At 39.5% G+C, this 15,070-nt stretch overlaps 1 protein-coding gene across 2 annotated transcripts in view; it reads right to left on the reverse strand.

The window, feature by feature from the left end:
* Positions 1–2,324: 2,324 nt before the first annotated feature.
* Positions 2,325–15,070, reverse strand: part of LOC106581894 (ras/Rap GTPase-activating protein SynGAP) — a 111,355-nt gene continuing 98,609 nt past the window's right edge. For both annotated transcript variants that reach the window (XM_082962511.1, XM_082962508.1), the window contains exons 21-22: positions 14,794–14,855; positions 2,325–7,990 (exon numbers count right to left, since the gene is read on the reverse strand). In XM_082962511.1, coding sequence (XP_082818637.1) covers positions 7,948–7,990; positions 14,794–14,855 — 105 coding nt within the window. In that variant the 3' untranslated portion in view covers positions 2,325–7,947. The remainder of the gene's footprint in view (positions 7,991–14,793; positions 14,856–15,070) is intronic.

The raw sequence follows: 15,070 nt of genomic DNA on the forward strand, positions 1-15,070 counted from the left end.
ACAGTTTTTTACATTTAGCTTATTAAATTACTTTTCCAATCAATGCGGATAGAGCAGGCAAGGTAGTTGTTTACATGTGTGATGGACAGACAAGTGTAGCCTATGGTGCAAGATGCGACTGACATTTTGTTGGTGGGGAAGGAAAAGAGCGAGAGAGGGGGGTGGAGGAGGCTTGAAGTCCTGGGCATGTTGTTATGACATGCATTATCTGAATTAGGTCCACTGAATTATACCTAAGAGGACCGGCTTCTATGGAAGAACTTTGAATGTCCTTTGAGCTAGCTAGCTAACAAGCTTGAGCTAGCTAGCTAACAAGCTTGTGTGTGCAGAGTGGCACCAGAATTAAAAACACATCTTACCTTTTTGTAGTTAATAAATCCTTTGTGAAACATTATAACTAGGCCTATTGCATCCTTAACTAGCATTTAAAAAGTTAATCCATTCTTCTCAAGCTAATTAAAAATCCATCTCCCTATCCTCTGAATCACGATTCTAACGTCAGTACAGTAGCCTATGCTTTGGAGGGGGGATGGGCAGGTATCCTAAATATGCACACACACAAAGATTTCAGCTTGCAGGCAGACACTGGAATAAGTTTCTGAGTGACAGAGTGAGGGTTTTGCATAGGCGCTTTGCGGCATTTTCTTGGGGGACTAGTAAAAATGCCTGCAACTTAAAAGAAGGTTATTAACTGGTTTTTGTGCTTTTAAAATAACAGTTCTGTCCCGGAACAGTGTGGATTACTTTTGTTCCATGTTCTATTTCTGTTCCTTGAAAATGTTTGCTATTTTTCTGGTTTTCGGGGGTCCTGCAATTCTACACATTTTGTCATGGCTTATGATGCGAGCAGGGGGTGGTTTAGAAAAGTCAGTTTAATAACACTTTTCTGTGGATATTTTGTCTCAAATTTTCAACATAATGCCCAACCACCAAGACAACCGGTAGAGTAAGTTCAAATGTAATATTATTCAACATTCTGGCTTGCGGAGGTCCTGAGAAGACCTTTCCAAACAATTGTATTGTATTATGTCAGACGGTGACTAGCTAGCAAGCTATCACCGGATGATGTATCAGGCTACATACAGTGCCTTCCAAAAGTATTCATACCCCATGACTTATTCCACATTTTGTTGTGTTACAATCTAAATTCAAAATGAATGAATTTTTTTTTTTTCTCACCCATCTACACACAATAACTCATAATGACAAAGTGAAAACATGTTTTTAACAATTGTTGCACATTTATTGAAAATGAAATACAGAAATATCAGATTTACATGTGTATTCACGCCCCTGACTCAATACATGTTAGAATCACCTTTGGCAGCGATTACAGCTGTGAGTCTTTCTGGGTAAGTCTCTAAGAGCTTTGCACACCTGGATTGTAGAATAATTGCACATTATGCTCTTCATGCTCTGTCAAGTTGGTTGTTGATCATTGCTAGACAGCCATTTTCAAGCCTTGCCATTGATTTTCAAGCCGATTTAAGTCAAAACTGTAACTAGGCCACTCGGGAACATTCAATGTCATCTTGGTAAGCAATTCCAGTGTATATTTGGCCTTGTGTTTTAGGTTATTGTCCTGCTTAAAGGTGAATTTGTTGATCCATCCTCAGTTTTCTTATATCACAGTTAAACTATGTAACTGTTTTAAAGACACTATTGGCCTCATGGTGAATCTCCCTGGTCCTTCTGGTTGAATCTCTGTTTGAAATTCACTGTAGAGACTGAGAGACCTTCCAATCATTTGTATGTGTGGGGTACAGAGATGAGGTAGTCATAAAAAAAATATGTTAAACACTATTATTGCAACTTATTATGTGACTTCTTTAGCACATTTTTAATCCTGAAATAATTTAGGCTTTTCACAACAAAGGTGTTGAATACATTTCTAAAAACATAATTCCACTTTGACATTCTGGGGTATTGTTTGTTGGCCAGTGACACATCTCAAATGAATCCATGTTATATTCAGGCTGCAACACAACAAAATGTGGAAAAAGTCAAGGGGTGTGAATACTTACTAAAAAGACTAGTCTTCACTTTTATCTCACATGAAATGCACCAACAGCCTCAGCAAATAATATTTGCAAACATGATTGGTTATGGTAACGTCGACTACTATGATCTGACTGGCATACTGCGTCTTTGGTTGTCCAGTGATAATCTAATGATGTTTCTGTATCCTACAGTATATCTCATGATTTGGACCCCAGAATAGGCCTCATAAACCATTAAATGGCCAACAGGCCTAGTAAGAGTTAAGATATTTTTCACTGTGGTGACTATTCTGTAGGAATGATAAAAAAAATACATATCACATCTTAATTTAAGAAGTTAATTATTTGTTTATTATTCATTTATTTAAGTATTTCTATCTCCAAGATTCACCCACCCGAAAAATATAAATTCCGGCTTATTCAAAAATGAAATGAAGGAATTGTTATTGACCGCATCAAAGGAATGAATCAACAAAATCAAAGTGGCAATAATCATAATCATTATTACAATAATAGTTAAATAATCAGAATATCCACATTCATAACAAATCCATGTACAATGGCAATACACTCTTCAATATCACTCTTTCCATTAATATACACAAGTCCCCGAATGTCTGTCCTTTTTAAAACAAAAATAGAGGGGTTGGGGGACTATGGCTTGTCAAGGGGTATGACTATGAGTGACCTGTGGGGTTGAAAGTTCAAGGGTGAGGGAGGGTTGGCGAGTTGGAGGCACACTTAATAGAACTTGAAGAAATGGCTAATAACATGGTGTTACTTGCATGGAAGAGTTGCTTCACAAGTAACAGTGTGATCTGAACCAAATGTTCAGCCTGACAGAGGGGTCTATGAGAGGCAGAGTTCGGGGAACTAAATTGGAAAGATTAGATAAGGGTTGTCTGGATAATTATATACATCTGAATGACAACCATTGCAAACATTTAATGTAGAGAAAACGTAAAACTTAAATCAAATAACAAGGAAGAATCATAATAGTTACAGGAATTTAAAAAAAAGGAGATGGAGGTCACTGGAAATATTATCTTAGTTATTCTACATACTGTATATGTACAAACATTGCTTGGTCACCCAAATATAATTTTTAAAAATGCCTCAGTTGATGAGAAAATGAGTGCAAGCCAGAGATTGTTTTGAGAGGCATAATTAGGTGTGTAGGTGTCAGATTGGTCAGTGTCTGCACAGAAAGTGCATCCCAGACAGCTGTCCTTTAAATTGCCAGTGTGAACCTCTCCACTCCAACATTTCTCTTTGAGGAGTCAAATACGTCATTTACGAGAGAGAGAGAGAGAGAGATTAGAGGATTGAGGAAAAAACTGTACACCCTGCATATACAAACAAACTGTATATACACATAGACATACTATATATACACACACATATCCAGTATATACACAACAACTGTACACACACTGTATATACACACACATTCAATCACTTAAAAGGTATTAACCTCTAATCTCTCGCTCGTTTGATGTGTCATTTGTCAGTGGTCGGAGGTGAAGGAGGGCACAGGGTTTTATTTAGCTTCTGTGTCAGTGGAGTCCATACAAATAAATCAAATGGAAGTTATACAGAAACTTGGCTCCAGAATTCGGTTTCACCACACTGGAAAAACATGATAAACTCGCATCTGGTCCACTAAGCTTACATCAGAAACTGAAATAGGAAAACAAAAACGTGATGGTAAGGATGTCCTTTTCTAAGGAGTTTTAGATCGTCTGTAAAATGGAGAGCTCCCCAGCGATTGTCAAGTAGAGAAACAACATCCATCCTCATATCTCTTTTCCAGGGATTACAAGAGAGAAGTGGAGGGGTACAGGTCACTGCAACGTGCAAATCATTGTGAGGGGAGCAGGTAAAACAACAGTTTGTGTTTTTATCCGTCACAATCCCAGGGCAATCTTTCTCCACAAAAGGGAAATGTTCCATAAGATTGTCTTAAGAAAAATCAGTTGATATAAAATTGATCGTTTCTGGACTGTCTTTAGATACTAGAGTCTTGTCATTATCAAGAAATAAACATTTGCGCAGGAAGATTTCCAATTAATAGTTTTTGTAGTACTACGGTAAGAATAAGCATTATTATAGAAATATAAATCATAGCATTGTCTACATTTTTCAAAGCAATATTTTTTGTTTTGTAGCAGTTTCACTTGTAATAGGCTGTGCATAATTAGTTTCATTTAAATGTAAAACGAATAGAGATAAAGAACAAAGAACAAAACCGAAACCATGGGAGATATGAACAGGAGCAGAAAAGTCTAAAAGTGGTGAAAATAAAGTGGGTGGTTGAAAATGGTTAAGAATAGATAGAAAGAGAAATGGGTAGATCGTGGGTGGACTGTAGAAAATGTTAGGAAGGAAAAATGCAAGAAACAAATTGTGAGATCTTAGAAAAATGTAAGGAAAGAAAAATTACAGCACCTTTGAAATGCATCTTACACACAGTAGCTCTCCCTCATTTAATTTACTGCTCAATCCCAAAAGGTTAATATCATGTCAATCTGCATAGCTGTTCTTCACATGCTTGATGAGCCAACAAAACCATTTCCCGAGATTGGCACGTCTTTAAAAGAAAATCAAATATCTAATCACAAGCATCAAATACAGATTGTCCAGCCATCCAGTCAGAGAGAGAGGGCCCAAGTAAAGTAGTGTAAATAACACAGCAGATCCTTACATGGTCAGCTGTGGCTCTGGACTATCCTTTAGGTCAGGAGAATTGGACCAATGGCCCAACTTCTCCCTTTGTCAGCCAATCGCATCACGAGAGAGCGCTCTTGATATATGACCAGGCCATGCGGGCTGCCCATGTTGCCTCAGCCAATTAGGTTCCAGATTGTCCTCCACGAAGCTGCGTGATTGGCTAAGAGGAGAAAAGGAAGACAGAGAGAGAAGGAACGGGGAGGTGCTTGATGAGTTGCTATCCAATCATAGCCATCCCACTGGGCACAGACGTCATTTCAAAGTCTAATTTTGATTTACATTTGGTTGAGTTGTCAACTAAAGTGAATTTAATCCATGTCATTGGATTTAGGTTAAAAGTAAGGTGAAAAAAAATACTACATTCCCTTACGTCCCTAATGAAATTCATAACTACATCACATTTAGCCTTTTTGTTTAAATGATGTGGAATCACTGTTGATTCAACCAGTTTTTTCCCAGTGGGATAGATCTTGTAATAGATGGACCAACCACTGTATCTGATGGCAGTCACTCCAAAGTTGGATTAATCTCTGTCAGTTTGCGTTCAGCTCTGAGGCAATTATTTGTTTACCTGAGTCTCTCAATTCTGCGTCTCTGAGGTATATTAATGGCAATGCTCATATATCAACCAGTGACCCTGTAGAGTCCCATATCTTTACTCAATGCAGACGTAAAGCCCTAGCTGCTTTAAAAGCCATCTTATTACTGATATGAAGGTTTTGGCACTCGAAAGGTAGCCCTATTAGCTGATTTAAGCTAACTACATCAAACTCTCCCTATTAATAATCACATTTGGTTAACTTTTAATTCAACACTCATGGCTAAATCTCTCTCATATCTCTGAATCTCACCCACTCTACGTTATGGCTAATCCCCTAGTACTGATCGACACAGCATTGGCGGAGGCATTTTGACCCTACACATTTTGACCCGACTTACTCGTAAAGCATGATGCCAATGGGAGAACTGCAAAAATATAAATCAAGTTAGGATTTGGCCCTTAGTAAATTGACTCTTAATCAAATAAAAGAGTTAAATAAGACTGATGTTGGGTTCTGCAAAACCGGGACTGTCTGAAGCATGTTAATGCTCTTGAGACGCTAAGCCAGCTAAGGAAAGTTATCCAACTAGTTATAAAGCACCACCAGTGTGAATCTGAAAGGGCCAAAATAAACCCAAATTCACATCTAAACAAAGATTACAATGGACAAGTTATACACAAAACAAGAGGACATGACAACACAGTATAACAGTATTCACTGACAGGTGATATCTGAACAGTTGACACAAAGCAATCAATTCCTTTAAGTCCACTGTGTAACATATTTTAGATTTGAAATACTCTTTACTAACAATGCCCCAAACAAACTTTGTTTTCTCAAAATTGCTCAGCTGAATGGTACGTTAACTTAAAATAGTCCCTCGAAACGACACGGAGAAAGTCTATGCCACATACAAATTTGGCTGAGCACTGTTTGACTACTGGCCAAAATGTCATTATCTGAGACCCAGGCACTTAAGGCTCGACTTAACTGGCTACCCCAAAATAAGAATCAAATAAATAGTTTGTGGTACTAAACAGAAAAAGCCATGACAACAATTCTGGAAGTGTACTAGGTGTTACAAGTGACTACGTTATATGCCTGGACACTGAAGGTACAAAAATAGCATTCCTTTTATATTTTCAACCACTTCAAATTGCTGGTAAACTTTTTACCTGACAACTTTGCTATTGTCTCATTTGGTTTAAGCACCCTATTTGACCCAGCTCCCACTCCATTAAACAATTGCACACATAGGGACACGACACACACATAACAGACAGACAGACAAATACATAAAAGAAATAGGCTACCTTGACAATAACAGACAGAGTGAGAGAGACAGACATACAGACAGTGGGAAACATGAGAGGCAGTCCTATGACACACACACTTGATTTGGAAATGGCACTGTTTGTGTCTGTAGCACCAGTTGATCACACATAGGTTCTGAGATTGAGAAGAGAAAACATTGCACCAGTCCACGAATGGGAAGTCCCTTAATTAACACATTTTTGAAAACATCACACACTTTCCTTAGGCCATAGGCCATGTCTGTGAAATCCCAAAAATGAAACTGTATTCTGCTTGTTCTGCACTCGATAGTTAGACTGCATTTCAAAAAGCATAGATATTTTGGGATCTTGATTAGACTGTTTATGTACTATCATCAAATAATCTAATCTTTCTGTCAATATCATCTCCGCCTGTCATTTGAAAACCCTGTTAAAATACACTCAAAGGCACTAAGGAAACCAAACTATAAAGCCAGATGACCACATCTCTACCAATGAAATTTGAGAGCTGGAGTTTTCAGGACAGGAAATGACAAGACCTTTTATCGATGGAATTATGGGATACTACACGCATGTATATAGTAGGATGCTATTGGCTACTGAGAAGTCTTTGGGGAGTGAGACATTATATAGTGTTTGTTTACGGTCTATATTTGATTAAACAAACACACAAAGCAAAATCTCACGTAGTTGCTTGGTTTGGTGATTAGGCCTATACCAGTGTTTGATAGGCTCTATAGTTTGATCGATTGAAACAGTACATGAGGATCCCACAATGTCAACGATAACTAAAAGGTATCATTATCTTGTCCTGCAAGACAGATACTGACCAAAGCCCTGTTTGAGCATGACGGAAATGAGGTCCATTGGAAAGCCCTTTTGTTGTCTTGTGTGATAATGCTGAATGTACTGTACAGTTAAATGTACAATGACTGCTGCCCCCCACACATTTCTTCTCTCTCTGGTTTGGGTACACATAAAAGAAACGGGAAAGATTGCAGTCATCTCATCCTCCTCAAAAAAGGAAGGAAATGTGGCAAGACTTTTTTATTTGTGTCTTCTCTCTCTGATTTGGTTTTGTGTTGTTTTTGACCTGCTCCCTCTCCTCTATGCCCAGTCCTGCTGTTGCAGTGCTCTCAGCTGCCTCCGTGCTTGACACTGGGGAGGATGTAGGGTTGCCACGGAGCTCTCCATTCTGGGGTGGACTGGGGTGGAGATGAGGAGTGGGGGGAGGAGGAGGGTCTACGGGTGGGGAGGGGACTCCATTCTCATTCCGGGGCAAGCCGGTGGAGGAGATGCCTGAGGAAGAGGTAGTAGGGTCAGGATCAGTGGTCATCCATCCTTCTTTTTCTCCTCCTCCTCCTCTTCCACCTTCAGTATTCACACAGGGGTCTGCTGAACCCAGGGAGGAATGCTGGGCCCCCTAGCAAGACAGAGAGAGGGAGGGGAGAAGAGGAGTAGGAGAGGGGAGAGATGGGAGTGGGAGAAGGGGCATTCAGTGGGGGATTTGAGGCATGGACAAGGGTGTAAAGGAGTCAGCCAATCCAGGAAAGAGAGAGTGAGGCAATATAAAGAGTCATATATGAAGCAGGAAATGTGTAGAGAGAAGGTAACAGGGAGGATGGAAGGAGAGGGAGATATAAACAAGCAAGGAATAATCAAATAAAAAGAGGAGGCCAGTGAAGAACAAACAGGTGGGTAGAGGAGAGAGTAAATAGGTGAATCAGTAATGAATGTAGAAAGAAAAGAATGGAGGAAATAGTGTGGGGTGATGAGGGTCCCGATAGGAAAGGATCAAAGCAGGAGGTAAAGAAAGAAAGGATCGTGTGAGAAAGCAAAGGGAGTAAGGGAGGGAGAGAAATAAGTGACAAGGGATGGGAGGAACAACGGAGAAAGAGAAATAGAGGAAAATGAGTTACAGAGCAGAAGTATGAGGTACACCAATAGAGATGGACAGCATAGGAGAGGGGATACAGTCAGAAAAAGAAAAGGTGGAAGGAATTACAATCTTGGGTTGACCAACATGTCAGTGGCTTGATCTTCGTATGATGCTGAGTTAGAAGGGGATACTAGTCAGGGACGGGTGTCAAAGGGAGTCCGAGCAGTCAAGTAGAATGAGAGTTGTGTCAATCTTAGCCAATGAGATTCATTTCAAGGAATTTCTATACATTCTAATTTGTATTATAAACTGGGTGGTTCGAGCCCTGAATGCTGATTGGCTGACAATCGTGGCATATCAGACCGTATACAATTACGTTGGTAACCAGTTTATAATAGCAATAAGGCACCTCGAGGGTTTGTGGTGTATGGCCAATATACCACGGCTAAGGGCTGTATCCAGGCACTCTGCATTGGGTCATGCTAAGAAAAGCCCTTAGCCGTGGTATATTGACCTTATACCATACCCCCTCGTGCCTTATTGCTTAAATATACTGTAGTAAAGGCTTGAAAACCATGGTGACACAAATAGTTATGACTCTATAACTTGATACAATTGTGTCACCTTAATTAATCTTACTCACATTAAAATCCATGCACATTTCAGGTTTAGCATGGTTTTTGCTAAGCTTTCAGTCAATTGACCTTCGTCAGAGCAAAACTTTCACAGAAAGAAGAAAATAAATAAAGAATAAAAAGCGTTCACCGAAAGCTTAGCTAAGACCACAATAAATGTGAAGAAATTCAATATTGTTTTTTCATGCACCTTAGTTCCCTTGTCAAGTGTGTGGTTGATTCCCACACGTCATTGAACCTTATAAGTACTTTAACATTTAAATAGTAATAAGTACTTTAAAATAAAACATTATAGATGATAATATTATAGTATTGCATTATTATAATAGTTTAACATGCAGATGGGTTACTGTAATTCTTAGAACTTTAGATGCGAATAAAGGAACATAACGACTAAATACTGATCTACAAAGCTTGAATAAGAAGCTAGTATTCAAGAGCTCTTGAATAAAATCTCAACTGTGTCTAACCCACCAATCAGAATTTCTAACCCATACCCATTGACCAATTATCAATAGATGCTCATTAATTTACCAAATCTGTAAAGCACTGGGTTGGAATTTGTAATAAGCGAATAACTCAAAGTTTGGTTTTGCTATCTATCCTTACCTACATTGGCGCAGAATAACGTCATTGCAAATACCAGATTGATTTCAGTTCTTAATTAAATCAAGCTCTGAATGAAAGTCATCATGTCCAGTCCTGTTCAATGCAGTCTGTGTTGGAGCAGTAGAAAAGAAAATAGCTGGGTTATTGGCACTGATGGAGGTTGTGTTAGATTGAGGAAATGGTGTCTAATGTATCCAAGTAAAAACAGCAATGTGGAATCATTTAAAAGATTTCTACACGAATAGAATCTGAATGGACATTTACTCTACTGAGACGCCAAGACATTTTCTCAAATGTGTAATAACTTCATTGAACATTAAGGATTAAAGACCATTCATATGATTGTACCAAAGATTATGAAGTCTTAAAAGATGTGAACGAAGCACTGGAGAAGTGAAAGTCAGAAAAAAGGTATTTCAAGACTGTTTTATGATCTGCATCCAGTACAGAAATTAGTCGGAAACAGGCCATTTGTTTTCAAAACGAATTAGCATTAAATATCAGGGTGGGTGTGTCCATTGTATATAGCAGGTGTTTCCATCTCTAGAAAGAGAACAAAAAAAGTGTAATTGAACTGGCAGACCTTTTCTCTTCTCACTCAGAACCTTGTAAAGCACACGGCGATAACCAATATCAACAGATATTACCGTTAGCATACATGCTAATCCCATTCCCTACTTGGTGCTAGCAACAGTAACAGGAAATGTGTTATGGAAACAAGGGGAACAAGTGGTATTTCTCTACCAATGCTGGATTACTTTCAAACCAGTTCTACAAAAATTACTACAAACCCTTTCACATTATTTATCCAAGTTTAGCCAGACCTGCCAATACAACTGGGAAATTGTGCAAATATGTTATGATAAGAAAGTTAGCTAGCTGCTAGGTAGCCAACCTATGCTAATAAAAGAAGCAGCGATCCAGTCAACTTAACAAACGTGCATCACTCACTGTTAAAGATCCATATGTGCAGAGTTTGCTTACTTGAACAACTTGGTGTTTATGTTTGTACAAAAGCTGCAACTAATAAAAGTTAGGAAATTGTAGACAAAAACACAACACATAGTGGATGAATTGGGCAATGTTAAGTGCATTGTTAATATGCTTTGGTACGCAATTCTCAAATGTTCTTACCCAGCAACATGAATAGGAAATTAATAATAAATTGCTGTTTCAAACTAGGCATATCATTGTGGAAATTAGACGCACAAACCAACCAAATATTCCATAACAGCAGTAGATGACTGACATACATATAAAGAACACTAGACAACTCTCCAAGTATGACCCAGAGCAAAAAGAACAACAATACAGTACTGGTGACACACTTGATCAAACTCACAATGACAATACATGAACATTGGATCAACTTATGAGCTCAGGTGCCATATACATACAGGACACATACATACAGGAATATATAAACACACTCTCAAAGAAACACACACATTGACATATACGCACACCAGTTGTTTATTTTCAGGAAAGGATTGTGTCAGATACGGAGATTTCCCATAATTCCCGTCATTTATTTTGGGGAGTGGTGGGAGGGGAGATGAGTCGAATTGAATGGATATGTTGATGACCCACTGTAACGTGTTCCTCTGTGAGACACGTGCAGTGTGTGTAGGTGAGATTGTGTTGATTTGAGCAGGGGTATTGTTGTATATGGTTGTAGTCAGTTACCTTGTTGATATTGGTTCTTGGAATAGAGCCTACTTATATGTATTACTGCAGCAGAGCCATCAGTGTTTGTACGTGTACCTAATAGAGTATCTGAATTGTCAAGCTTTTTGTCATAACTAGAACTAACTAAGGCCTGGATTCAATCAGATCGAGCATTAACCATCGTTAACCAGCGTTGGCCGACATCTGCATAGCAAATGTTTTATTTATCTACAGCGAGCTGACCTATCGGTGAGCGGGTACTTTTGAAACCACTCCCTTACTTGTTATCCCTACCGCGTTAGAAGTTCAAAACGGCGCTACAAATTGTAGGCTCTATCGATGTTAGAAATAATGACTCTCAAATGTCAATCCATTGATGTTAGGCTAATGTATAGAGATGTAAAGCCTATCAAACTAATTTGAGTGTTTGATTGGTAACGCGGCTGCATAAACCTCTAATGCGGCTGCATGGAATTTGTCAGATTACGTTGAGTGTGGTTTCGTTGCCACTTGTGGATTTGACAGCTCTAACGCAGTTCCACCTCCGACACCACTAAACAACGGCTATTCGGCTGTCAATCTGATTGAATCTAGACCTAAGTATATATTACTACCATCAATATTCTGATCATACAGTTTGCTTATCATCCCAAAACAACACAGGGAAATTGAAATAAAAAAGTAGTGGAGGGATGAACAAGGATGAAGGATGTGAAGAAGGATGAAGGAGTTGCAAGGTTTTGCAAATGCCAACATTTGATAATAGTGGAGCATTGAAATGGAGCAATTAAACAGCTGAACATTTTGATGCATTTTGGTCAGGAATTCTACCATTGATGCTGGAGTTTTCAGAGAATTCAGAGGGTAAGCAATTTACCTAATGCAAAGAGGTACACGTTTAGGAAGTCTCCGTATATGACTGAATTTGTGCAAATAATGTTGGCATATTTGTCTGAGTGGTGTAAGAGTCACATACATTAATGTATACACTATATGTATTTTAAATCTGTACAATACATAAATCCAAATGTCCAATATCTAGTGCTACACTGTACAGTGCCTTTGGAAAGTATTCAAACCACTTGACCTTTTCTAGATTTTGTTATGTTGCAGACTTATTCTAAAATTGATTAAATCGTTTTTCCCCCCCATCAATCTACACTCAATACCCCATAATGACAAAGCAAAAACAGGTTTTTATTTTACAAAAAAAATAAAATAAATGGAATATCACATTTTTATAAGTATTCAGATTACAGCCTCAAGTCTTCTTGGGTATGATGCTACAAGCTTGGCACACCTGTATTTAGGGAGTTTCTCCCATTCTTCTCTGCAGATCATCTCAAGCTCTGGCAGGTTGGATGGGGAGCGTTGCTGTACAGCTATTTTCAGGTCTCTCCAGAGAGGTTCGATCGGGTTCACGTCCGGGTTCTGGCTGGGCCACTCAAGGACATTCAGAGACTTGTCCCGAAGCCATTCCCGCGTTGTCTTGGCTGTGTGCTTAGGGTCGTTGTCCTGTTGGAAGGTGAACTTTTCTCCCAGTCTAAGGTCCTGAACGCTCTGGAGCAGGTTTTCATCAAGGATCTCTCTGTACTTTGCTCCGTTCATCTTTGCCTCGATCTTGACTAGTCTCCCAATCCCTGCCGCTGAAACACATCGCCAGAGCATGATGCTGCCACCACCATGCTACACCATAGGGATGGTGCCAGGTTTCCTCCAGATGTGACGCTTGGCATTCAAGCCAAAGAGTTCAATCTTGGTTTCATCAGACCAGACAATCTTGTTTCTCATGTTCTGAGAGTCCTTTCGGTGCCTTTTGGCAAACTCCAAGCAGGCTGTCATGTGCCTTTTACTGAGAAGGGGCTTCCGTCTGGCCACTCTACCATGAAGGTCTGATTGGTGGAATGCTGCAGAGATGGTTGTCCTTCTGGAAGGTTTTCCCATCTCCACAGAGGAACTCTAGAGCTCTGTCAGAGTGGCCATCGGTTTCTTGGTCACCTCCCTGACCAAGGCCCTTCTCCCCCGATTGCTCAGTTTGGCCGGGCGGCCAGCTCTAGGAAGAGTCTTGATGGGTCCAAACTTATTCCATTTAAGAATGGAGGCCACTGTGTTCTTGTAGACCTTCAATGCTGCAGAAATGTTTTGGTACTCTTCCCCAGATCTGTGCCTCGACACAATCCTGTCTCGGAGCTCTACGGACAATTCCTTCGACCTCAAGGCTTGGTTTTTTCTCTGACATGTACTGTCAACTGTGGGACCGACAGACAGGTGTGTGCCTTTTCAAATGATGTCCAATCAATAGAATTTACCACAGGTGGACTCCAATCAAGGTGGACTCCAATCAAGTTGTAGAAACATCTCAAGGATGATCAATGGAAACAGGATGCACCTGAGCTCAATTTCGAGTCTCATAGCAAAAGGTCTGAATACTTATGTAAATAAGTTAATGTTTTTAATGTTTTATACATTTGCACAAATTTCTAAAAACCTGTTTTGGCTTTGTCATTATGGGGTATTGTGTGCAGATTGCTGAGGATTAAAAAAATGTTTTAAATTCAATTAAGGCTGTAATGTAGCAAAATGTGGAAAAGGTCAAGGGGTCTGAATACTTTCCAAAGGCACCGTCCAGCCTGGCCTCAGACTAGATGTAAAAGTAAACTAAAATCCTGTACACTCAAATGAGTATGATATGTTATGTTTGGTATGGTTACATCAGGCCGAAGGTTACTTAACGCAAAAATTAAAGGATTGTAGTCGGTCGGGGTGGATGGTTGAGCGTATAGCTACTTTGCAACTACTTAGCATGGTAGCTAACCCTTCCCCTAGCCCTTTCACCTAACTCCTGACCTTAACCTTAACCCCTAATCCCCAGCCTAGCTAACATAGCCACATAGCTAACGTTAGCTTTAACCACCTAGCCACCTACTTAACATTAGCCACAACAAATTGGAATTCTTAATAACATATCATACGTATTGCAAATTTGTAGCATATTTTATGAATTGTAATATATCATACGAAATGGACGATGGACATCCACATATTAATACATACCATACGTAACGATCATACTAATTTGAGTGTCCCAGATTTTTGTTTACTCTGTTATGTCTACCGCAGAATCTGGGTTGATATTTCAGCTCCAGCATTTATTGATTTTCTTTTACAGTAAAGCTCGACATTATTGAAATTGCTGTTGACAAAATCTAAATAACCAAAATAATGTGAACAATAGGTAAAGAAAGCATACTGCCGTTTATAAGACATGTGACTTTCTGTATAAGACATGTCTGTGTAAATCAATTAGTGCTTCTGTTGGTGCTGCATACGGACAGTGATGCACATACAGTACAGTGGAGGAATCAAAGTGAAGAGGCAGAATGTATGGATGGAGAGAGGCAGTACCACTGAAGTGTATGCTGGTTGGTTTATTACCTTTGTACTCGGGGTGGGACAGGCGCGAGACGGGGCTGCACTAGGATGGATTGGCGCCTCCCCTAAGAGAAATCACCGTATCTCATCAACACAGGAGAAGAGGAGAGGAACGATAGAGAAAAGGAGAGGCTAGGCATGTGTGCAATGAAGAAAGTAAAAGGTAGAAGTTGGGTGTCGAGGGTTGAGGAGCATTAGGGATACTCATCGCCAACAGGACACACACAAACACAAAGGAACACACACCACATTCGCACCAACACAAACCCAGCAGCCTGAA

The sequence above is a fragment of the Salmo salar genome, chromosome 02, assembly GCF_965601325.2.
Source record: "Salmo salar chromosome 02, fSalSal1, whole genome shotgun sequence".
NCBI classification, from domain to species: Eukaryota; Metazoa; Chordata; class Actinopteri; order Salmoniformes; family Salmonidae; genus Salmo; species Salmo salar.